The sequence below is a fragment of the Ostrinia furnacalis genome, unplaced genomic scaffold, assembly GCF_004193835.3.
Source record: "Ostrinia furnacalis isolate ACB-3 unplaced genomic scaffold, ASM419383v2 OfSCF4827, whole genome shotgun sequence".
NCBI lineage: Eukaryota > Metazoa > Arthropoda > Insecta > Lepidoptera > Crambidae > Ostrinia > Ostrinia furnacalis.
The window spans coordinates 169,999-194,063 of NW_021135066.1; the positions used below are offsets into that span (position 1 = coordinate 169,999).

The window sequence follows — 24,065 nt, forward strand, 5'->3', positions numbered from 1 at the left end:
CACGATGAGGACTTTAGCTCTAAAAGCTAGTTATTTATTGACTATTAGATCCTGAGTTATTCAGAAGTTCAGAAATCTGATGATGTCTGAAATCCATCTGTGTGGATGGATGCGCGAAACGGATCGCGAAAGTGACAGCTGTCTGTCATCTGTCAATGTCATCGTTTATCGATTTTTTATCTCGCTCATGGAATTTGTGGACATAACCTAATTTACACTAATTAGAAAATAACTAATTAAAATCGCGAAAAATGGATGGTGTTGATACATACAATAGCTTTTTAGCTATGCACAAGCCTCAACTATTGCTTTCAAAAGTTCCAGAATATTTTTGGCCAACTTTATGTAAGAAACTCAAGGATCAAATTTTCGATTCCGGCTTAACTTTCCAACTCGTACAAATTGACTATGAAGATGGTGAAAAAATGCCCTACGATCCTCTGTGGAGTGTTATGGCTATTACAGACATAGACCGGTCTGATCCAACTCATATTTACCTAGTTGATCACGCGTGGACTTTTAGGGCTAATCGTATTAAAAGCTCTCTTCAAAATATGCCTGAACTATTGCAAAGGATGTGTGCAATGATGCAAATAAGTGCTGATTCGACAGAGGAACAAATAGAGATGGTCTCACAGAAGGTATGGAAGTATGCTCATACTTATTCTATAGCAAACAATGAATATTCAGTTGAAGAAAGGGTACCTATTTGGTATGTCCTGGACGAGTTGGGCTCAGGAATAACACACTCGGACACCCCAAATTTTAAGGCTGTGCCATTTATAAATATTTCTGAGCAAATGACCTACACACTACTGTTTCCTATTGAAAATGTTGAACAAGGTGACGTTATCACTAGGGACTTTGCTGAGGGCTTTCAAGTCAGTCCAATGAAGAGGGATGCATTGCTCATCCCTTGGAGACATTACAACCATTTTGATGAAGACTTCTCCCAAGAAGAACCAGATAAAGATTATTTTCTTGATGGACACATTGCTGAGACTTTACCTGAACTGGATATTCTAAAAAACAGGCAAAGACCAGAGAAACTAAAAGTATTCTCAGAGTACAGATACATCAATGATTATTTAAATGCACCAGAGTTTGAAATAGTTGATAATGCGGAGGAAGCTGATGTATTATGGTTCATAAATCATTTTAAAACATTCAAAGAGCTGAGTGAAGTATCACCAAATAAGTTTGTCAACCAATTTCCTTATGAATATGTTATCACCATTAAAGATCTCTTAGCTATTGTAGCAAGGAGAAGTGCTAAGCAAAAACCCACTTCATCTGGAAGTCTTGAAACTTATCCTCTTTGGCTGCCCACAACATATAATCTAAAGACAGAATTGCCACAGTTAGTGGCATACTACATGCAGAGACAAAGAGCTGGATTAGATAACCATTGGATTTGTAAGCCATATAACTTAGCAAGGAGCATAGACACATACATCACTAATAATTTGGATTTCATTTGCCGTTTGCCATTGACTGGACCAAAAATTGCACAAAAGTACATTGATAATCCAGTGTTATTTGATAGGCCTGATATAGGAATGGTGAAATTTGATATCCGTTATGTTATTTTGCTAAAATCAGTTGACCCCACTGAAGTTTATGTTTACAATAACTTCTTCCTTAGATTTTCTAACAAACCTTTTGCTCTTAATAATCTTGAAGATTACGAGCAACATTTTACTGTGATGAATTACACAGAAGGAGCTCCATTGTATAGGTTACTTTGTGAGGAGTTCAAACGAGAATGGTCAAAACAGTATGCAAATTATGATTGGGATGCAGTAGAAAAATCTATCTTTCAAATGATATCAGAACTGTTTGTAGCTGCTACAGCTAAAAATGCTCCTTGTGGCATTGCTAAAAGCCCACAATCAAGAGCTTTGTATGCAGCTGATATTATGTTAAGTTGGCATCAACCAAGTAATGATTTGATAATTCAGCCTAAATTATTAGAGGTAAATTGGATGCCCGACTGCCAACGGGCTTGTGAGTACTATCCTAATTTCTACAATGACATTTTCTCTGTTATGTTTTTGGATAAAGACGTTAGCACCTGTACTAAAGTTCTGTAAACTCAATGAAACATTGTATGCAAGTTATTCAACTCTATATTTGTATCACATTTTATTGTAATCAGAATTTTTTATACAATAAATATGAATATAAAACAAAGGACATCATTTTTATGGACTAAAATCAAAATAACTTGATCAATATAATGTTTAATTACGGTTAATCCATCCATATCTGAACTTGTTTGTGTTATGTTATGATTATCAGTTTGGTGTTCGATCTAAGGTTTCAATTTATCCACTGTGTTCATCTAATTATTCTCATTCTTTATTGTATTTATCTTTTATATTTTGAAACATTTAAATATTAATTGAATTAAAAAGAATTGAGTGCCAATATTTTTAGTGTTTTTGTATGCATAAGTAATTTTTTATGATGATTTTATCAACAAAATTATTTGATTTTAGTATGTAACAATTTCCATAAAAACTGTCCTTTTAGAAATGTATTAACTTTTACATTTTTACACTAAGGTGATTCAATAGTATCTCAAATTATAAATTAATAAAATACAATATGCCTAATAGGTACCTGGGCCATTCTTATTCTTACGCATTTTTGTGTGAGATGTAAGAATAGCATATGTTTTTAAAGAAAATCAGTGCACTGTATATTAATTTACTTAGTAAAATACCTCTATTAACTAGGCCCAATATCATTTTCATCATAAAACTATTAGAAGAATATTAAAAAAAAGTTACAAGTCCAAAATGTCACGGACCGTGTAGTGTGAGATTCCCGGATTTGGACATACAATATTTTTTTCTGAAGAGATGTTATGTTATTATGATAAATATTACAGTAATTATGCAAGATTAATACATGTTATATAAGACTGTTAAAAATTTATATCAATAATAATTACCATTTTTGATTTTGAACACCAAACATTGTGTGAGCAGTTTTTGTGTCACAACCACGTGCGCCACTTTAAATATGCGTAACTCGGTAAAAAACTATCTTTGATATTGACATCCCTTGCTAAGTTTTTTTAGAACAGTAACATTGTCATCTTATTAGATTTGCAAATGGCTGAACGTAGTGAGTGAGCCGCAAAAAATTATTTCCTATTTATTTGAAAAAAGGGACAACCATAACACGTCCATCCCGTGTACGGTTTTTAAAGGTAGGTATCAATGTCACGCTATTGTATAAAACATAATTATGTACCTCATGCAGTATAGTTTCAGATAATTGCACAAGATCTGCTAATTCACAGATAGTTTTTTGGATATATCGGACACGTTCCAAATTGTCACGGCCATGGTATTAAAAATGTGTCACTACCGCAAACTATTTAAGTACATGGTCGTGACATTACAACGCGTGGTTGTGACATTCTATTTTTATTATTTTAATAGTTTTTGTTGTTCTGCTAAATTATTTTGTGTATTGTGCAATTTTTAGGAGTAGCCTTTTAGTAAGTGTACTTATTTTTCGCTAGTATGATTTTCTAGATGCCACGAAGGAAAAATTATTGCACTTTCTCATTTCTGCAGTAATATCAAATTTTACTGAGACAGCTCCCGGTAAAGGCCCTGCAGAGGTGGTCGGAGTTGTTTTAAAAGGAATTGCTATTAACCATATTTTTAGTGGTACGGTGACTATGAAACATGTTTAAGTTGTCAAAACCAACTGTTATGTGAATCCTACAGAAATCTCATTTGATACTCAATTAGGTACCTACTGTGTTTAAGATTTACTAATTTGTTAAGCATATTATCATATCGAAACCATGTAGGTAGCATATCGGAAGCATGATCAGATAGTGCCAATAATAAAAAGTCTATTTTTTTATTATCTAGTAGATATATTAACTACCTGACGGTATTTTTGATCTCAATTCTAATTAATTTTTTGGATGTTCAGAAAAAAGTACATATTACCAAATAACACCTTTGTTGATGAAACGAATTTAGTGTATTTTATTGTTAATCAATTTAAACTATTATGATATAAATTTAACAACATAAATATTATTATTTACAGTAAAAATGTAAAACTGTCACATCCGTGTCATGCAGTGTCACAGCCGTGTTTACGTAGGCTATTTTGTTTCCTTTCCGAGGGTTTTAAGGTTGTCCATATACATCAAAAGTATGCTTTTGGTTTATACTTTCGATACACATCGCAAAAAGTTTAAAAAAAAAATCATTAATTTTACAAAAAAAATTGGCACAAATTTAAGAATGGCCCACCTACTTAAAAATTGCTTGATTTCATAAATATACCTGTGATTGCAACCTATATTAGTTTTTCTGAAGTATTCTTCGGTCTTCGTCTTTGAAAGCAAATGGGCTTTCATCGTTAACATCTCTTTGACTGAGGAGTACTAACACAACAATCACTGCGATCAGAACAAAAAGTAGGATCCAGTAACGTCTGTAGATACCTCCGGCGCGACGTACACGTGAATTAGGAAGCGTGTTCCTGTAAAATTTATGTTTTTAATGTGTTATACCTAGAATGGAATTAAATAAAATCTTGTAAAAATTATTAAGTATACTTACTTCCACCATCTGCTTATCCAGGCAAATGTTGACTTTTGCTTGTATTTATTTTCATCATGGTCATAGTTCAAGGAGGGTTTGGGGTGGTCCAATGACTTAAATGATTTTCTGGGAGCTTGACCACCTAAGAAATATAAACGTAAGTAATTAATACAAGTAATAGTAATTTATATGATTTTTAAAGAAAATACTTAAAATAAAATTTAATTACCTTGTAAACTGTCAGTCCTCTTCAAAGAAGTGTTATCATAGATATTGACAGGGTCATCAGGGATTTGGACAATGGAATGTGGAGTGCTATTTGCTGATCTATTCGTAGATTCGTCATCACTGGCCCCAACTGGCGTGCCTCTTTGACTGTCAACAGTGCTGGAATAGTACTGAGTATGTTCTAGCGGAGATTGGCTTCGTCTGCTAGTTGCACCTTTCATGTCTTGATCCTCAGACAACTGTAAACAAATACAAAATTCATGTTATGGAAAACCAGAATGGGTTAAGACTTAAAAAGTCATTCCAAATACTTATAAATCATAGCCTGTTATTGGATGAATTTCATTACTAAAACTTATTTTTATGCTTACATTTAAAATATATTTGAGTTTAGACTTATAATATAGGCCTAATAGTACAAAATTACCAATGGCAGTCCGAGACCAGCCCTGGCCCAGTTTACTCCGGCCAGTTTTTCTCTTAGCACATCAGCTACAGGAGACACTAGGTTTGGGGGCGGGAATACAGGCGACGCGCACGACGGGCATTGGTAGCCGGCGGGCGCCGTTGTGCGAGGCAGCGCCCGGTACCGCGCTTCCGCACAGGACCAATGGAATACATCTAGCAAAGAAAACAACATTAAACTAACCAAATCTACTTTTAATTTGTACAATTCGATATGTAAGTCTACTTACGATAGCAAGTCAAACGAATACACTCTCCTTCACTCAAACTTTTTGTGCAAATCTCACATATGGGGTTATAGTCGCTGTCTTGTAACCATTGCAGGTAAGACTGTATGATGCACTGAAAGGATTAATTGAAAGTAGAGTAGATGGATACGGGGGAAGTCCATGTAATTAATATTATCAGTAATTGAATTTTTATTACCTTTGGGTGGTTCGTCACCATACAATATTCACAAACATTCACTCTATGTTCGAAGCAAAACTGATTTGTAACTCGACGTTTCGGACACTTACAAAGACCCATAATGGAGTGGATTTGTACGATATTTAGAAGGTATGTTTTATTACAAATTAACCCATGTATGAGCTTCTAAATGCAGTGCGAATATTTTAATACTGCAAAAACAAGCAAAAATTATGTGATCATCGGCCACGTAAATCAGCTGTCAAATTTTCCACAGATAAAAAATATAATAAAAACACGTTTCATGCAGCCTGTATTTACAGACGCTCGACTGTAATTTCATAAAAATTAATTAAATTGTTTATTAATGACTAATAATTATCAAATGATTAACAATTAAACAATAACTTACACTATCTCGTTAATTAGTTCCTTGAATATGAATTGGAATTTCAATGATGAAATTGGAATAATGGAGGCTGAAAGATTCCGAACTTGATTCTTGCCACAGTGGCCCACAGCTTGCCACCAAAACAGTGTTGTTCTTGATACGGCAATTGCCGTAATATACGGCATTCAGGCATCTTAGGCACCATAAATACGGTATACGGCAGCACTTCCATTACCGTATCAAAATATACGGCAATTGATTAAGGTAGAGTTTTTCATGAGTTTTAGTAAACAAAAAACAATATTTCATCTAAAGGAACGCACCAACTTATAAACCATAGATGAAGTAGAAGCGCCACGAAAAGAAACGTCAACAGAATTCAACCAAATGCAACCTTATCCCCGAGATATTAATGTCTAAAATCGTTAGTTCCTCATTTTGGTGATTCTTCACTCACTTTTATTCGGGTAGGTTCTAGGACTAAACTATTCCAAACCTTTAAAAGTGAAGAATAAAATAAGTAAGTTTAAAAGTAGACGCATAGTACATAATACATCACTTGTATTTTTTTAAATTTAAACCTCCCAAATAAACATTTTGTACAATACGGCAATTTTCTTAGTTTTCCTTAAAAATCCGGCAATTTTAGAATTAGAATACGGCAACCCTAAATTTGTCAGGAACAACACTGCACCAAAACTATAAAAAACCTTCTGTCAAAGTCAGATGTATGGAGTGGAGTAGTTTTTTGTAAATAAAAAAAATTAATTCATGAAAGAGCTATTTACTAGCTCTAAAAATGTGTTCTAAACTATTGTCTTTACGTAGTTTAATTAAACCGACTAATACAATTTTAAAACAAGTGCTATGCCAAAATAAATCAACGCCTAACCTCAAAACATTTACTACTTCACCTATTGCGTGTGTTAATTTCTTTAATAAATGTAAGTTCCACCACATATACTACATGTTTTTGATTGTTATTGCGTTACCCAAGTCAGTATTAAATACTTTTTACATACACTTATTTATATAACCTTAATGTAAACAATCTTTTCAGTACCTGCAGAAAAACTATGGAAATCGGTAACCTCTGTAAGTAATGCTGGAGCCAAAAAAGGTCGTGGTAAAGGAGCGGGACGGATTAGGATTCGAGATTTGAACAGAGGTCAAATCATTGGTGTTGGCAAAATAAACATGTTGTGGCCTGGTCTGTCTGCTCCGGTCATAAGGGGCAGAGAGCTGTTAAAACAGCAGAGACTACCTGATGACCCAGAAAGGTAATTCTTAATTTAAAAACTTTAAAACTCCCACTTCATTTGTTTATAACATAATTAATGCTTTTATTATTTTTAGGATGGAGAAATTAATAAAGCTCCGAGACTCAATGACAAAGTTCAGACGAATCAAACTTAGCCCTATTGAGAGAGGTTGGTCTGGAACCCGGCTACCAGGCCGCAGTATTGGGGCACCAGATCCCATTGGAGAAGGTAATATACCATTTACTAGGTAGTCAGGAAAATTTAAAAGGGCACTGTCATATTTGCTTTTAATTCATTTCAGATGAATTTACTGGATTTGACACTAAGGTCCTCCAACTGAGGTCTTTGCTCATAATGAAAGGAAGCTTAGGTCGTACCAGGAACTACCAGGCTATGGTAAGTATAATTGAATTCTTGTTTGCATTTGGTGTAAAAATATTTTTTGTAAAAACAATTACATATTTTTAGGTAGTGACTGGTAATGGACAAGGACTTGCTGGTTTTGGACTGGGCAGAGCTAAGGAAGCCCCAGCAGCTCTAAGGAAAGCTAAGAACAGGGCTGGACAAAAGCTGATGCATTTTGAGATTTATAATGGCCATACTGGTAAGTAGAAATAATTATACTCAACTCTACAATTTATTGTTTATGTCTAACTAAAGAAATTAATATTTAATAATCTTTGTTTATTTTCAGTTTTTCACGACTTCTACACAGCGTTTGGTAAAACAAAGATATTTGTACAAAAGAAAAATGAAGGATATGGACTGAAATGCCATAGAGCTATCAAAGAAATCTGCCAAGCTATTGGTATCAAAGACTTGAGAGCCAAAATGGAGGGTTCTAATAATCTTCAGCATGTTGTCAAAGCATTCTTTATAGGATTACTGCAGCAGGTAAATTCAACTCATATTCTCCTTTGAAGTTTTGCAGTAAATTTTTAAGTACTAATAACTTATTTTCTATACTTACAGAGAACTCACCAACAGTTGGCTGAAGAGAAAAAACTACACTTAGTAGAATACAAAGCAGAAAATGAGTTTTTCCCAAAAGTGGTGGCCAGTCCCAGTGAGGTCAGAACAAAGGACCAAATACCTAAAGATGAAACTTTGGACTTTACCCAATATGTCATGAATGATCGAGTTATATTGAAGAAAAAGCAATTCCCACCATTTTACGAGTCCATGCCACACTACAAAATTTATTTGAAGAAATATGAAAAGTACAGAAACCATGAAAAAATCCGTTTGAACTTAAAAACTGAGTATGGGGAAGTCAAGAGCTTTTTGAATGATAGATATCCTGAAGAAAAAGAAGAGGCAGAGTCATAAATTAATTAATCTGTAATGTATAGATTAGCACTTTAGTATTAACTAGCGGCCGCCCGCGACTTCGTACGCGTGGATCCCATTTTACCCCCTTCATCTATCTTACGCGGTTTAGATTTTTTCATACAAATGTTTTTTCCCGCTAACTCCCGTTCCCGTTGGAATTTCGCAAAATCCTGTTGTAACTAAGCTTTAAGTTTACTAAGAGACCTTCATGCCAAATTTCAAGCGTCTATGTTACGTGGCTTAGATTTTTTCATACAAATGTTTTTTCTCGCTAATTCCCGTTCCCGTAGGAATTTTGCAATATCCTGTTATAACTAAGCTTTAAGTTTACTAAGGTACCTGCTTGTCAAATTTCAAGCGTCTAACTTAAGCGGTTTAGATTTTTCATACAAAAGGATTTTCCCGCTAATGCCCGTTCCCGTGGGAATTCCTAAGTATCCTATAACCTGCCCAGGAGTATGAAGAATAATTGTACCAAGTTTCGTTAAAATCCGTCGAGTAGTTTTTGTTTCTATAAGGAACATACAGACAGACAGACAGACAGACAGACAGACAGACAGACAGACAGACAAAAATTTTACTGATTGCATTTTTGGCATCAGTATCGATCACTAATCACCCCCTGATAGTTATTTTGAAAATATATTTCATGTACAGAATTGACCTCTCTACAGATTTATTATAAGTATAGAAGATAAATAATAAATTTAAAATATTTGTTTTTTAGTCCAAGACCAATAATAAAACCATACCATATTATTAAAATTATTTATTGATAATTAAGTATTGATTTCAAATATCAAAATAATGGGTTCTTCTATCATTACATTATTGAGTGAATAAAAACAAAAATAAATGGAATCACATCCTTACTAATCTAAAAAGAGCAAAGGATCACAATAATTAATTATAATTAAATGTTTTGGAAATGAGTACACAGGGATATGTCAGGACAGGTTCTGCGAATAAAGGTATCTACAACAAGTTATAAAATTCTTATTTTACTGTATGCATTGGGATGTGTACATCATTTCCACTAATACATCAGTATAAAAATGTTTTTAAATTTTCTTTCGTTTATTTCGATTACATTTGGCATTATAAAAGGAGATAAATATTTAATTAATTTTACCTTCCTGTCATGGCACCCGACATCTCGTCCCCGTCAATTATGTAAAATATTTACATCCGTTTTAGACTACACAATATGCCACTAAATGCTCTAAAATGCTAATCAAATAAGCACCAGTCTCGAGAAGGCAAAGCATGTTTCCCGTTTCATGCCCGCTTTCGTTAATTAATTGGTAAAATCTTTAAACGAAACAAAGTTGAACACAGTACAAGGGCGTGTATATGGACTTTAGAACAAACATGCCACGATAAAAATGGAGTTTTTAAATTGAACTAGTCTTCAGGAAACGAAAGCTAATATATCGAGGTCTGTTTTCTTTAAAAAAAATTGAAATTTGCGAATATAAATGCTTGTTTCTTCTAAAGAGCAGACACGCCATAACAACAGTTATCATTAAAGTATCGAGTTGCAACACTTAAATTAGGAGTTTTAGCGTTACCACAATTTTGTAACCAATGACTTTCTAGGAGTAAGTAAGTGAATGACCAAAACATCGCGACAAAATCATTCTTACGACGATTGTAATTGGTCATGGATTACATTCTCAAAATTGTTTGGTCATTAGGCCGTGATAAAGCTGTAAACCAAAATTTTATGGACAAACAGTAATTCTGTAAGACTCGTTGACATTTCCAAAAACTATAGAATGATATAGCATCGTAGAAGTCGTTTGTATCATGTTATAAGATCACAACTTATTGGCCTTACGGAAAAAGTATAAATCTGCTTTATAGATACTTTTAAAAGGGTGAGAAATTGATCACAGAAAAAAGTATAGCTGTTCATACAAAATTTTGTACCAAATGCCTTTACAGCTTATAACTCTTCTTATAAAAATACATCACATTATAAACCACTACAGTAAAGTGGAAGTTTGTTTATTTACGTTCTGAACTTCTGATATTATAATATCATTTTCTACATTCAACAGCCGCCATTTGAAGAGTGCCTCAATCAATTTATGCGAATTAAAGTGAAATTATAGCCTATTTAGAGTTTCTACACTTAAACCAGTTTTACTACTTGCTAATAAAGAACTAACGTGCTTTTAGGAGTTGTTTCATTAAGATTTTTTTTGTGACCGTAGTATCTAATTATTAACAAGTGGTAAAAAGACACGTAGCTAACTGAATTGTTTTTATAATGTAAACAGAAGCATCTAGGTGTGACTAATATAAATTCTCGTATTCCAATGAGCCGTACGTCACCATAAACCGTTTTCTTCTTACTCTGCTGGATCTAGAACAAAATAAATATTTTTAAAGTAATGTTCCGTCTTGTGTTCCAACTGGCAATCGAACTTAGAACTCTAGAGATCTGAGCTAATTTATAGCGTTTGCCGAGGTATACATATTAAAAGACGATGTATGATTAAAATTAAAGAGGGCCGTACTTCTACAGTGGGTACCAAATTACCTGATGATTCAATCTCAAGTATAGATCGAGTCTTGAGACAGCATTATGTGCTCGAGTTCAATTCAAGGTATAAACACACGGATGAATTTACCCACAGTATAATTATATGCGGGCGGCGTGTGGGGGCGCCACTTTACTTAACGTTCAGCCAAAGCAACGCGATCACACGCGATCAGCCGGCGTGCAGCGATGACGATCAATGCATTTAAGTCTGATCGCGTTGTTTGGCCGAACCTTTAGTTCTACAGTCTATTTACCTGTGGGCGGCGCATAGATAGGGGAGCTACTTGTCGTGTCTTTATTCTACAGTCTATTTACCTGTCGGCGTGGTCGCGCGCGTGGTGCGGCGCGAGGTGGGCCCGCACGCCGCCCAGCAGGTCGGCGGCGCCGGCGGCGGCCAGCGCTAGCGGCGTGACTTGTCTAGTTGTAGTGTGTCTACCTGAGGGCGGCGCGTAGGGGCGCCACTTGTCGGCGTGGTCGCGCGCGTGGTGCGGCGCGAGGTGGGCCCGCACGCCGCCCAGCAGGTCGGCGGCGCCGGCGGCGGCCAGCGCTAGCGGCGTGACTTGTCTAGTTGTAGTGTGTCTACCTGAGGGCGGCGCGTAGGGGCGCCACTTGTCGGCGTGGTCGCGCGCGTGGTGCGGCGCGAGGTGGGCCCGCACGCCGCCCAGCAGGTCGGCGGCGCCGGCGGCGGCCAGCGCTAGCGGCGTGACTTGTCTAGTTGTAGTGTGTCTACCTGAGGGCGGCGCGTAGGGGCGCCACTTGTCGGCGTGGTCGCGCGCGTGGTGCGGCGCGAGGTGGGCCCGCACGCCGCCCAGCAGGTCGGCGGCGCCGGCGGCGGCCAGCGCTAGCGGCGTGACTTGTCTAGTTGTAGTGTGTCTACCTGAGGGCGGCGCGTAGGGGCGCCACTTGTCGGCGTGGTCGCGCGCGTGGTGCGGCGCGAGGTGGGCCCGCACGCCGCCCAGCAGGTCGGCGGCGCCGGCGGCGGCCAGCGCTAGCGGCGTGACTTGTCTAGTTGTAGTGTGTCTACCTGAGGGCGGCGCGTAGGGGCGCCACTTGTCGGCGTGGTCGCGCGCGTGGTGCGGCGCGAGGTGGGCCCGCACGCCGCCCAGCAGGTCGGCGGCGCCGGCGGCGGCCAGCGCTAGCGGCGTGACGGCGGCGCCGGGCAGGTGGCGGAGCACGCCCACGCCGCTCTCACACCTAGCGGCTAGCGCCATCGTCGCTGCCGTCTCAGCGAAGCCCTGAAGAAAACACAGTGTGTTAGTTTTTAGTCAACTGGATAAAACGTCTTGAACCTGCAAGATCTTACTCAAGCGTACCCAGCTACACCACCGAGCACATGCGGCCGCGACGCGGGACTGATAGCTCACCCGCGTAATAATACCATTTTCCTGATTTCATGGATTTTTCCATGACCATTTAAGGTTTTTTTTTGGCATCAGTGTCGTGTATACTACTACCACCTCTGAGATGGGCGTTGTTTTACAAAACCACACCATGTATTTGTATTGCCAAACAATTGTGACAATTGCCGTTTTACTTACAATTCTGCCTTTTTGACTATGGTTTTCAGTTTTCCAATGAAAAGCCGGTAACAAATACTGCAGAAATAACGCGAGCCTAAAATAAACATGGATAAAACTAACTCATTCATAACTGAATGATGTTTGATAGTTTTTTGAGACGAGACATTTCAGGAGCAACTGCGAGTGGTATTGTCACCGTCCATTTTACCAGAAATGTCTCATATTCACTGACTGCCTGCCCAACGACTGCCCTTCGCTGCCGAAAGAAAACTTATCTAGGGGTCGTCGTCATCGTCATTAAGGTATTATATCGCTATAGCAAGATGACTGACGCCTGTCGTCACGGCGGTGGCGGCTGTCGTCCGCCGCCTGCAGCTGGAGCCACGCGGCGTTGTCTCACTACACCAGCTGTAGCAAGGGACTGACCTCCCTGACGGTCTGGTAGGCGGTGGCCACGCCCTCGCGGATGTCTGCGGGGTGTCGCGAGGGGTCGCGGCGGCGGCGCCGGCGGCTGTCGTCCGCCGCCTGCAGCTGGCGCCACGCGGCGTTGTCTCACTACAGCAGCTGTAGCAAGGGACTGACCTCCCTGACGGTCTGGTAGGCGGTGGCCACGCCCTCGCGGATGTCTGCGGGGTGTCGCGAGGGGTCGCGGCGGCGGCGCCGGCGGCTGTCGTACGCCGCCTGCAGCTGGCGCCACGCGGCGTTGTCTCACTACAGCAGCTGTAGCAAGGGACTGACCTCCCTGACGGTCTGGTAGGCGGTGGCCACGCCCTCGCGGATGTCTGCGGGGTGTCGCGAGGGGTCGCGGCGGCGGCGCCGGCGGCTGTCGTACGCCGCCTGCAGCTGGCGCCACGCGGCGTTGTCTCACTACAGCAGCTGTAGCAAGGGACTGACCTCCCTGACGGTCTGGTAGGCGGTGGCCACGCCCTCGCGGATGTCTGCGGGGTGTCGCGAGGGGTCGCGGCGGCGGCGCCGGCGGCTGTCGTACGCCGCCTGCAGCTGGCGCCACGCGGCGTTGTCTCACTACAGCAGCTGTAGCAAGGGACTGACCTCCCTGACGGTCTGGTAGGCGGTGGCCACGCCCTCGCGGATGTCTGCGGGGTGTCGCGAGGGGTCGCGGCGGCGGCGCCGGCGGCTGTCGTACGCCGCCTGCAGTTGCAGCGTCGGCCCGGGACTCAGCATGTCGAATGCTGTCTCTGCTGTCGCCTGTAATAACAGTAACATTAATACCATGTTAGAATTCGAGCGGTATTTCAACCATTTAGACTAGAATGCGTAGCACGATATAATAATAAATATCCTTGGACATTTTACACTACGCTTCTAGTCCCAAACTAAGCAAAGCTTTTACTATGGGCACTAGACAACGGATATAAACATACTTAAATACCTACTTTTTTTGTAAATACATACATATTATACATAGTAACACCCATGTCATAATCAAATCACGATGTAAATACAAATTACAAAAAATCCCGCTAACCCCTCATGGTAAGCCAAATATGCTTGTGGTATGACTGGGTTCACCACAATAGTCGAGCGGCGGCGGGGATCGAACCCGCGTTCATCGAATCGCGAGTCGAATAATCTGATACCTTCACCGTTCTATCGTCGCTTCGCTAGCGTCGCAGATTATATCCGAATGGTTTTAGCACACTTGCTGTTTCACCAAAAACGACGAGTAATATCGAGCGCGGCGACGGCAGTGCTAGTCGTACATGCCGCTATTCCTCCACCAGCAGCAACACAAAGTCACGGATGCCAGTGACTGGCGGGGACTGGCGACAACAGTGACGTCACCTGTATCAGCTGCAGCAGCCGCGTGGTGATGTCGAGCGCGGCGACGGCGGTGCGCGCCGTGAACGAGGCGCAGCCGCGGCGCAGGCCGTGCACCAGCCGGCCGTCGCGGCGCCATTGCTCCACTGGTAGCCACACCAGGTCACGGATTCCAGTTACTGGCGAAGAAAAAAAGTGTAAATATTGTGCCAGATAGTCAGTTTACTAGATAGAAGGAATTGGGGGTGTCTTCGCGGAGGACGAGTAGTAGTTAACAACACAAAACAAAACAGCAAAAGAAGCTGCAGTGGACAAATTATATCGCATGAACGTACAGAATTAAAAAAATAGACTACGACACTAAAGGTAACCGTAATAACTAATAAGATTTTGGATTTTAATACTGGATAGCTCAATGATTCTGAGGTAGAGCCTGAACTGTTTCACATAGTTATAGAAAAAAGAGAAAGATAAAGAGAGCTATAGAAAGTTCTAGCCTTTGTAGTTAAAGTATCTTTATAGCGAGTATGCAGGTTTCAACGATTTACTGGTAAAAACTCTTTTAATTTCGAAATAAAAAAATCAAAATCAATGGTGCATTGCCACGTTGTTGTATGGCCAGTCTTATTGGTTGACCGAAATAACTGCCAGCCTAAGCATATACTCACTAAGCTGCAGCAGCGAGTGCATCGGCCCGATGCCGCCGAGCAGGCCGGGCAGCTGGTGCCGCTTGACGTCCGCCAGCCATTCGTGCAGCGCCCACTGCACCAGCTTCTCAAGTCCGAGGAGCCCCAGCCTGCGAATACAATACAAGGCAATGACGACACTATTTTGCCAACTCAGTTGAGACCGCAACTGTCAACACAAGTTATCGATAACCATCCCTGCCCCCGCACTTTTCTCGGTCCACGTTTTCGTCTTACCATGCAAGAATTCAGTTACGCGGTCTGCCTATAGCTGCGCGGAAACCAAAATAGAGTAAGGGGCTTCACTTCTCGTCGCTGCAAATCGGCATCAAGCAATGAGGCGCGTCACTTCTATGTCTGCCATGTCAGGAAGCCCCTTCACTTCAATTCTTTACTTGCACCGTGTATAGCAAGCCAAGGTGCGCTTCATTTCTGTGTCAGCAAGCCAGGAGGTGCTTCATTTTAATCGCTGTATGTTACAGTAAGCCAGGGAACGTTTCACTGCTTAAGTTACAGTATCATCAAACCAAGGGGGATTCACTTCTGTAGCTTCAATATACAACTACAGCAAGACAAGGGGCGCTTCACTTCTATCACTTCTGAGCAAAATATACAACTACAGCAAGACAAGGGGCGCTTCACTTCTGTCACTTCTATAACGTTACCTGTAGTCAAGCCGCTTGAGCGTGAGCTCGGAGCAGTTGAGCTGGCCCAGGCCCATGAGCAGGCCAGCAACGGGCCCCGCGGAGAGGTCCACCCGCTTGCCCACGTAGTCCAGCCGGATCGGCACTTCGGGGGAAAACACCACCCGTCTGCACCACAAAAGAAACATTTGTTGTAGTAAGACATCACACATAATACTTAAAAGTAGCACAAGAATATAATATTAATATACATGAGTACAGTTCATCGATAGAAGCAGTTCATGGTACAAATAATACTACAAATAAATATGCCTATGAACAAAAATCTAGGTCACAATTATTGTCACAATCCTTTAGTCAAAAGAGCATCCATCGCAGTCAAGCGCTCGGGCTAAAGTGAAGCGGTACGCTGGCGGCCAATCTCTTGTGCCTTCCCCACTTCAACACAGTGACGACCATATCTATATATATAAAAGAAAGTCGTGTTAGTTACTTCGCTTATAACTCAAGAACGGCTGAACCAATTTAGCTGAAAATTGTCAGGGAGGTAGTTTAGAGCCAGGAGAAGGACATAGGATACTTTTTATCCCGTTCGAAATAAAAAAAAGTCTGCTTATTTATTGCCATTATGGCGGAACAAAGTTCGCCGGGTCAGCTAGTAATCAATAAAATAAATAAACAATAACCCCGGGGCTGACCTCAAGCCTCTGGAGTCCTCAGCTGCGTCGGGTTCTGACACTAGCCTGCATAGTAATAGAGGCGAGTGTCGCGTGTCACCTGAAGTATATGGGCGAGTCGTCGGCGGGCTCCAGGTCAGCCGGCTTGGCGGCGGGCTTCTCCTGGCTGACCCCGAGCCTCTGGAAGTCCTCCTCAAGCTGTATCAGGTTCTCTGACACTAGCCGCTCAGCTTCGTAGGTCTCCATTAGGGGTTCTTCGTCGCGCATTACTGAAAGAACAAAGAATATCCCAACTAATATTATAAATGCGAAAGTAACTCTGTCTGTCTGTCTGTCTGTTACGCTTTCCCGTTTAAACCTCGCAACCGATTTTGATGAAATTTGGCACAGAGATAGTTTGAGTCCCGGGAAAGAACATAGGATAGTTTTTATCCCGGTTTTTGAAACAGGGACGCGCGCGATAAAGTTTTTCTGTGACAGACAAAATTCCACGCGGGCGAAGCCGCGGGCGGAAAGCTAGTATTGAGATATGCGTTTGAACGCAACTAGTTAACAGCTGACGAACTAGCATCCGTGCAGGGAACAATGGGGATGTTGCCTGGGTCAAAAAGCAAGAGTTTTAATTAGTCCGTCAGTTAACTTATCAAAAAATACTCTACTCGTATTTTTCACTTTTTCAAACTAATGAAAATTTAAAGAGATAAAGCGCCCCAAAGTTCATAAGAAGAGGCCCGTGACGTCAACGCTTGCTTAAAAATGCCGCACGTTGTGACGTCGTGCGCAACTTCAACGCACCATAACTATGTAATTATTTGTTAGATTGACAAATAAAATTATACGTGTCCAATATTTTTTGATATTAAACATTACGGACTAAAAAAATTTTTTTAGGCAACTAGCCTATTGTTATGTTGCGGCAGTTAGAGGTCATATTATCTTATCTATCAGTTAGTCTGTGTTTGCGGATTCCTTGTGAAGCTCGCTTTCACCTTCACCCTGTTCATCACTTTCAATCAAGTGAGATGCCGTTCAAGAGCTTAGTCGTCGTGGATAAAAAAGCACTTTCCAAGTCCAAAGTAGGACTTGGGAATTGAACTACACTGCGAAGAGGCCTTTTGCGAAAGTGACATCCTGTGAAAGTCAAAATTTTCGCGATGACATTTTGCGTACATATGACGTTCTGCGTCAAAACCATGGGAGCCGCTGTGTCAGCAGACAATGGCACTCACCAGTCTCATTCAGGGACAACGAGTCGGCGTCGCCCAGCGAAGTAGGGGTAGGCGGCGGGTCGCGCAGGTGGCTGGCGATGCTCATGACAGGCGGCCGATGGGTTGGAGTAGTCTGCCGGGAGCCGCTTGAATCGGTTGATAAACCGCCCACGCTTTTGGAGTCGTCGTCTGTAAACAAAGGTTTATTAAATTCATAAAAATTATGCTACTGCTTTTGGCTTTATTTTTACTGCTTTCTTTCGTATGAGTATGCCCCCTTATTAATAAAAGTAAACACAATAGTTGAACCCTGTTTTAAGAGCGTTTACGCCGTTTGGCGCAAAAACAGTACTTTTTCAACTCGTTACAATCATTAACCAGTAATACTACAAATATGTTATGGATACGTAATGTCTGAAATAAACGTTTTATTATTATTATTATTATTATAGGCATAAATAGTTAGACAATTTCGTCGTCTAAATAGTTAATTGAGAAAATATTGCGATTAGTTTAGCATTTAAGAATTCTATCCAGATAAGTCCACACAGGTTTTGTAAATTTCCACTTTAGCGTCAGTTTACAAGCTGAAATTTTTATAAAAACACTGTGAAAACGATTTAACAAACATATATATCCTATAGCATAGATCCTTGGGCAAATAGTTATCTGAGAAAATTTTTAGATTTAAGCATTTTACACTAAGAAATCACAAATCAAAAGAACGTGAAATACCCAATGAGGCAGTTCCTGGCCAACGTGTGTATCCTAAAAGATCGTATCCCATACAAAGTTAAATTAACCCTATAAAACTCGCTCGCTGAATCCTATATCCAGTACGGCTTAAGTAGTTATGGTCGCTCTTACAACAGTTACTTAAACAACATTCACAAGCTTCAACTAAGAATATTAAAACGAATAGTTTCTAACGTAATTAGAGAACAATTTAAGGATAATGAAACTGGAATATTTAATCACTGTAAAGTTTTGCCTGTTCAACTCCGATTCAAGTATAACATTTTAAAAGAACAATATTTTAATACAACATTTCGTAAGAAAGTAGAACACCCGGTATTTACTCGTGCTATTGCCCGTGAGCGCCTACAGACAACACAAGCTCGGAATGTGTATGGTGAGCGAACGACGCAGTACTTGGTTCCGCGACTTATTAACGAACTACCCGCTACTTTAAAAGATAATTTAAATGAAAATAACATTAAGTCCAAGCTAAGGTCGTTTTTTCTGGAACATATTTCATAGCGGAAATGCATTTGCCTAGTATGGGTACGACTTATACGAACAAATTATATAGTAACCTCTTGGTAAATCGGCTCGACAGGGATGCCTATCTATGAAAATTGTAACTTTTATTATGTTTTTTCTTTGTTTCTTTGTAGAACGCAACTGTTTGATTACTAATTTAATAGACTGACCGCATCAAGCATTGCAAACAAACCTCAGTGGTTTATGCCAATGCATTTAATTGTAATATGTTTAAGAACTTCCTTTGTAAAATGATAATAAATGAAAAAAAAAAAAACTTGATAGGTACTCTTACCCTACCCTATTACTGGACAACAAGCCTTACGCGTCTAGTTTAGTCGCAAGATAAAATAAAGGCTTCGCAAACATGACCTCTATTGCATTGTATAAGTTACCTGAGTCTGCCCATCCACTAAATAAGCCCTATCACGTAAACAACAAGGTTTACTATCGTAAAACTGGAATATTATCAGCGGTGTCCATTTGCATACTAGTCCAGATGGTGGATAAAATAAAGCTTCTGTAAATAATGTAGATTAACCCCAAGAAACAGCTTCGAGTTTTTTAAACAACTAAAATAGAGAAACACGGCGCTCAACGCGTCATCTTCTTTTATATAATAAAAGAAAGTCGTGTTAGTTACACCACTTATAACTCAAGAACGGCTGAACCGATTTAGCTGAAAATTGTCAGGGAGGTAGTTTAGAGCCAGGAAAAAGACATAGGATACTTTTTATCCCGTTCGAAATAAAAAAAAAGTCTGCTTATTTATTGCCATTAAGGCGGAACAAAGTTCGCCGGGTCAGCTAGTTTTTTTTTATAAGTTTGTCCATTATGTACTCACGTCTTGATGTTTCGGTTGCTACGCTGTAGCCGTGGTCACAAGCAGACTGGCTTCTTGACTTGACCACCTGATACTGACCACGGGTACAGCATAGCAGCCGAATGGTCAAGCCGTGAGTACATAATGTAACATATAAAAATGTCGCGTTGAGACCCGTTTCTCGATTTTAGTTGAAATGGAACGCAAAAGTTTAAATTTTTTATATACAGAGTGTCCCAAAAAGTAGTGTCAAGCCGAAGCCCAGAGGTAGAGCATCACTAGGGCTACCCGACTCACCGCGAGTTTTGGTAGTTTTCGAGTTATGATTTTATTTACAACATACAGGATTTTTAGTTTATATTCGTGTTATGGATGTAAATACTTCTGAATCAGCTAGGCTTAGTATTCATCTAATAATAATAAAAAAATCAGGCATGTAACTTGACTATTCGCGCCACAGTGACCAAAAAAGCGCCTAAGCACAAAAATAAGCTTGTGTTACGAGTGGGCTCACCACAATAGTCGAGCGGGCGGTGGAATTCGAACCCGCGTTCCTCGGATCTCGAGTCGGCCAGTCCGACCCCAGACCGTTCGGCTATCGTGGCTATTAATTATGCTTATTTCTTAGTTTGAAGATATTTTAAGGTTAACTTTATTTTAAGCTTTTGAAATGTAGAAGCATTTGGAAGTCAATTTCCAAACTATTCTGAGCAATTGCATTACTTTAACATACCATTAGTTTTGAGTTCGAAACTGAAAACCGTAAATCCGTCCTCGGTTTCGAACTAAACGTGGATCGTTATTCGAAGTATCACATTCGAAGTTTGGAGACTTAATAGAAACTGCCATTGCGATTGGAATCGCCATAAAATTAGAAACAGGTTTACGCCCGTATTTACAAACGTTGTTTGCTTAAGTGAAGCAGCTAATCGAACGCATAGCGTTGAATAGAGCTCTATGATTAGTTCGTGTGTCACCCTGCGCGTTCACCCGCACTGTGAGACCTCATAGTTATGTTTGTGAATACGGGCATAAATGTTGTAAAAGCCCAATGGCTTTTCCCGTGGTGGTTGTTGTAAAAGGTGAATAAGGGATAAAATTAAATATGCGAACATCAGAACTCTTCTTGATAGCGTGGGGAGAGTAGGCCAAATCTTTACTAATATTATAAAAGCGAAAGTAACTCTGTCTGTCTGTCTGTCTGTCTGTCTCTCTGTCTGTCTGTCTCTCTGTCTGTCTGTTTCTCTGTCTTTCTGTCTCTCTGTTTCTCTGTCTGTCTGTCTCTCTGTCTGTCTGTCTGTCTGTCTGTCTGTCTGTCTGTCTGTCTGTCTGTCTGTCTGTCTGTCTGTCTGTCTGTCTGTCTGTCTGTCTGTCTGTCTGTCTGTCTGTCTGTCTGTCTGTCTGTCTCTCTGTCTGTCTGTCTCGCTTTCACGCCTAAACCACTAAACCGATTTTGATGAAATTTGGCATAGAGATAGTTTGAGTCCCGGGAAAGGACATAGGATAGTTTTATCCCGGTTTTTGAAACAGGGACGTGCGCGATAAAGTTTTCTGTGACAGACAAAATTCCACGCGGCCGAAGCCGCGGGCGGAAAGCTAATCCTCTATAACTCTGGTAAATAGGCGAGGGTCATGCTTCTACAGTGAGTACTTTAGTTTATAGTAATAGATGCTATTTATAACAATGAAGTAAGTAGCTGAGTATATTAGTTTTAGCCTATTTACGAGACGTATGACTTACAATCCACGTCTCAAAGCCATTTCTTGTACTTTTAAATGGCTTCAAGAATTACCTTTTTATGATAGAACCAAAACACTGTCTATAAAAAGTCGACATAGGTCCCTCTGTCCGATCGCTGGATATAGAGGTTTAACCTAGAATAACTGGCGTGCATTCGAAGAGTTATTTTAGATCTGCCTTATCGAGAGAGCGTAGTATCCAGATTTATTTGATCGAAAGAATTGTCGAAAAAGAGTGAAAACCTGACAATTGATTGTACTGTGAGTATATTTTGAAGTTTGGAGAATACAATGTATGTATATGTCTTGCGCTTAATTCAGTCAGTGCCTGAGGTATGGGAGAGGCACGGGAGAATTGACATTGACATATTATGACGTGACAGAGCATACAAATCTGTAGCCTTATTCACGTAACAAAACTTCAACGACAACAAAACACTGAGTTGCGATCCTATCGAGTAATCGTTCTATCAAAATGACCCTTATGAGTACGGATTTAGAACTGTTTTTCAATGGGACGACTTCTGAACGTCAGCGAGATCTTGACTGTCAAAATACGTGAATTATAGTCTATCCAATATAGCTTGATTAGAATGACAGCTGTCATCAAAAGTAACGACATAACTTTGTAGTAGCGATCAATGAGAGCTAAATATTGGCGAACAAGAAATAATTCACGTCTGACCTACAAACAATATTTTCGACGACAGTGCTTCCAATAAAAATGATAATTTCGTGTAAATGCAGCGTTAAATTACACTAATAAGTAGTAATTCGAAATCATAAAAATCAAGCTAGAGTATTAACGACGTCTCTACAAGGTTATCTCGAGTTACAAAAATGTTAGTGTTGGGACATATCGACAAATGGCATATTAAATTAAAACTATTCTTTTAACATATTTAACAATTTTTTTTTCTAACAAATTTCTTAACATATTTAAGTCAAGTTATACGTTTTTCTAAATGTTCACTATTAAAAACCAAAAACCATTTCATTCTTAAATAATCAAACATCGGAAATCAATCACCGGTAATTTTTTGGGTATTCATAGCACCGTTGCTCTAGAAGAGATGCCCACCGCCTTCTAGCGAGAGGAAAAAACCACTGAAGAACACTGATGGTAATGACTACGACTTAGGTTGTACATCTACTCAGGTTTACTGTCTTTAAATTTAAATCATAATTGTCCTTTTAATGAATAAAGATATATGAAGAAAAATTGGGTGCATTTTTTCATATCATTTTTTAGAAAACTTATCGATACATCTATGTGAACCGTACGAAACATACACATCACTAGTCACATTCGTTTGACAGCCGTCATTCTAATCAAGCTATATTGGATAGACTTATAGGCCACTGAAGCATAATCTGAAGTCTTGCTCACGTTTAACGTCTCAAAGAACCCTCCCGTTTTAATAAATAAAGGAAAAGGAAAAAATATCGATGCTCCTTATCTTATAGTTGCTCTTCCTTTCTCTACTTATTTTATTCTGAGCAACATGAGTTTTCAATGATAGTTAAACTTTCCCCTGGGACAAACTTGACCTTCACTGGTTGTTTATTAAGAGGTCAAGCTGTAGATTCCACAAGATTTTCAGGGGTGGGAACAAAAGGTGGGATTAGTCCTTTAAACCTTAATTTTGTTTGCATTTTCTAATTTTCTCCTTCATTATTCCGAGACACGTTGTGGCTTATAAGATGGATTATTTTGACTGCACTCTGTAGAAAATATTATTTCGAGAACGAGAAGATACAGGATTAAAGGGTTAAGCTTAAAGCCAATAGCTTAAGTTATTGGGATGACAATGTCTTCACAATTTAATCCAAGATATCCAATTAACGGATTATAGTACTAAGTAGTTGAATTTTGTAGTATCAATGTCAATAAGGAACAATATTTATATCGTTTTTAATCTAGGCAACAATTTTCAAGTATTTTTTAAATTTTGTCTCTCGTTTGGGTATCAAACACTCTTGATAGAGAGAATTTATTAAGAGGCATATTCAAAATAGTCAAAGTGTGTCTAAGCCTGACATTTCCAATCTAAAATCTAATTCTTCCTTGTCTGTGAATGCAATCTTCTTAATGCCTTTGTTCAAATGATATCCATCCAATGGAGTCACAATAAACGCAGCTTGAGTAAGCCCACTCATTTTATTGTGCGGCCAGATTGACTGTTAGAAATTTTCCATCGTCATTATAATAATAAAATATGACCCTCGTAAACAGCGACATAAGGATTAACAATTATTATTATTATTTATTATTACATTATTTAGCCATTGCATCTTTGATTTAAATACTATTACTTAGCATGGAAGAAGCTTTGTATTGTTGGCTTCACTGCTTGCCTTATTTTTAACTTGTTAACCTGTTTTGACGGACCAGATCAAGGCCGCAACTAAGGCTGGGTTGCACCATCTTACTTTAACTTTGACAAACGTCAAAAAAGTGTCAAATTCCATACCAAAACCACCGGTTATCGTCAAAGTTAC

General features: G+C 39.7%; 5 protein-coding genes across 5 annotated transcripts; 2 read left to right on the forward strand and 3 right to left on the reverse strand.

The window, feature by feature from the left end:
* Positions 1 to 185: 185 nt before the first annotated feature.
* Positions 186 to 2,223, forward strand: TTLL12 (Tubulin tyrosine ligase-like 12). Its single transcript, XM_028314608.1, has one exon. The coding sequence runs from the start codon at positions 252 to 254 to the stop codon at positions 2,091 to 2,093; it is 1,842 nt and encodes a 613-aa protein (XP_028170409.1). The 5' UTR covers positions 186 to 251; the 3' UTR covers positions 2,094 to 2,223.
* A 252-nt stretch (positions 2,224 to 2,475) lies between these two features.
* LOC114360053 (zinc finger protein-like 1 homolog) lies at positions 2,476 to 5,953 on the reverse strand. Its single transcript, XM_028314609.1, has 7 exons — positions 5,706 to 5,953; positions 5,510 to 5,621; positions 5,242 to 5,435; positions 4,816 to 5,053; positions 4,605 to 4,728; positions 4,293 to 4,524; positions 2,476 to 2,625 (listed from the first exon to the last, which is right to left on the reverse strand). The coding sequence occupies exons 1-6, from the start codon at positions 5,805 to 5,807 to the stop codon at positions 4,344 to 4,346; spliced, it is 951 nt and encodes a 316-aa protein (XP_028170410.1). The 5' UTR covers positions 5,808 to 5,953; the 3' UTR covers positions 2,476 to 2,625; positions 4,293 to 4,343.
* An 830-nt stretch (positions 5,954 to 6,783) lies between these two features.
* mRpS5 (mitochondrial ribosomal protein S5) lies at positions 6,784 to 8,687 on the forward strand. Its single transcript, XM_028314612.1, has 7 exons — positions 6,784 to 7,022; positions 7,139 to 7,358; positions 7,435 to 7,568; positions 7,642 to 7,736; positions 7,809 to 7,944; positions 8,035 to 8,234; positions 8,313 to 8,687. The coding sequence occupies exons 1-7, from the start codon at positions 6,878 to 6,880 to the stop codon at positions 8,667 to 8,669; spliced, it is 1,287 nt and encodes a 428-aa protein (XP_028170413.1). The 5' UTR covers positions 6,784 to 6,877; the 3' UTR covers positions 8,670 to 8,687.
* Positions 8,688 to 9,657: 970 nt separating this feature from the next.
* On the reverse strand, positions 9,658 to 12,434 carry LOC114360043 (uncharacterized). The gene is made up of 2 exons (XM_028314598.1): positions 11,660 to 12,434; positions 9,658 to 11,043 (listed from the first exon to the last, which is right to left on the reverse strand). The coding sequence occupies exons 1-2, from the start codon at positions 12,432 to 12,434 to the stop codon at positions 11,030 to 11,032; spliced, it is 789 nt and encodes a 262-aa protein (XP_028170399.1). The 3' UTR covers positions 9,658 to 11,029.
* Positions 12,435 to 13,747: 1,313 nt separating this feature from the next.
* LOC114360044 (autophagy-related protein 2 homolog A-like) lies at positions 13,748 to 20,672 on the reverse strand. Its single transcript, XM_028314599.1, has 7 exons — positions 20,639 to 20,672; positions 17,759 to 17,926; positions 16,630 to 16,798; positions 15,874 to 16,020; positions 15,191 to 15,318; positions 14,547 to 14,701; positions 13,748 to 13,949 (listed from the first exon to the last, which is right to left on the reverse strand). Exons 1-7 carry the CDS (start codon positions 20,670 to 20,672, stop codon positions 13,767 to 13,769), a joined length of 984 nt encoding a protein of 327 aa, XP_028170400.1. The 3' UTR covers positions 13,748 to 13,766.
* Positions 20,673 to 24,065: the final 3,393 nt, after the last annotated feature.

Excerpts from the sequence above, each read along its gene's own strand:
- LOC114360043 (XM_028314598.1), bottom strand. The coding sequence starts at position 12,434 with ATGGCGCTAGCCGCTAGGTGTGAGAGCGGCGTGGGCGTGCTCCGCCAC.
- LOC114360044 (XM_028314599.1), bottom strand. The coding sequence starts at position 20,672 with ATGGCAGTTTCTATTAAGTCTCCAAACTTCGAAT. Across the intron at positions 16,021-16,629 it reads GACTCGCCCATATACTTCAG|ACGGGTGGTGTTTTCCCCCG; the intron begins GTGACACGCGAC and ends TTTGTGGTGCAG. Across the intron at positions 15,319-15,873 it reads CTCAAGCGGCTTGACTACAG|GCTGGGGCTCCTCGGACTTG; the intron begins GTAACGTTATAG and ends TTGTATTCGCAG.
- TTLL12 (XM_028314608.1), top strand. The coding sequence starts at position 252 with ATGGATGGTGTTGATACATACAATAGCTTTTTAGCTATGCACAAGCCT.
- LOC114360053 (XM_028314609.1), bottom strand. The coding sequence starts at position 5,807 with ATGGGTCTTTGTAAGTGTCCGAAACGTCGAGTTACAAATCAGTTTTGC. Across the intron at positions 5,054-5,241 it reads CTGGTCTCGGACTGCCATTG|TTGTCTGAGGATCAAGACAT; the intron begins GTAATTTTGTAC and ends ATTTGTTTACAG. Across the intron at positions 4,525-4,604 it reads TGGATAAGCAGATGGTGGAA|GAACACGCTTCCTAATTCAC; the intron begins GTAAGTATACTT and ends TAAATTTTACAG.
- mRpS5 (XM_028314612.1), top strand. The coding sequence starts at position 6,878 with ATGTGTTCTAAACTATTGTCTTTACGTAGTTTAATTAAACCGACTAAT. Across the intron at positions 7,569-7,641 it reads ACCAGATCCCATTGGAGAAG|ATGAATTTACTGGATTTGAC; the intron begins GTAATATACCAT and ends AATTCATTTCAG. Across the intron at positions 7,945-8,034 it reads GATTTATAATGGCCATACTG|TTTTTCACGACTTCTACACA; the intron begins GTAAGTAGAAAT and ends GTTTATTTTCAG.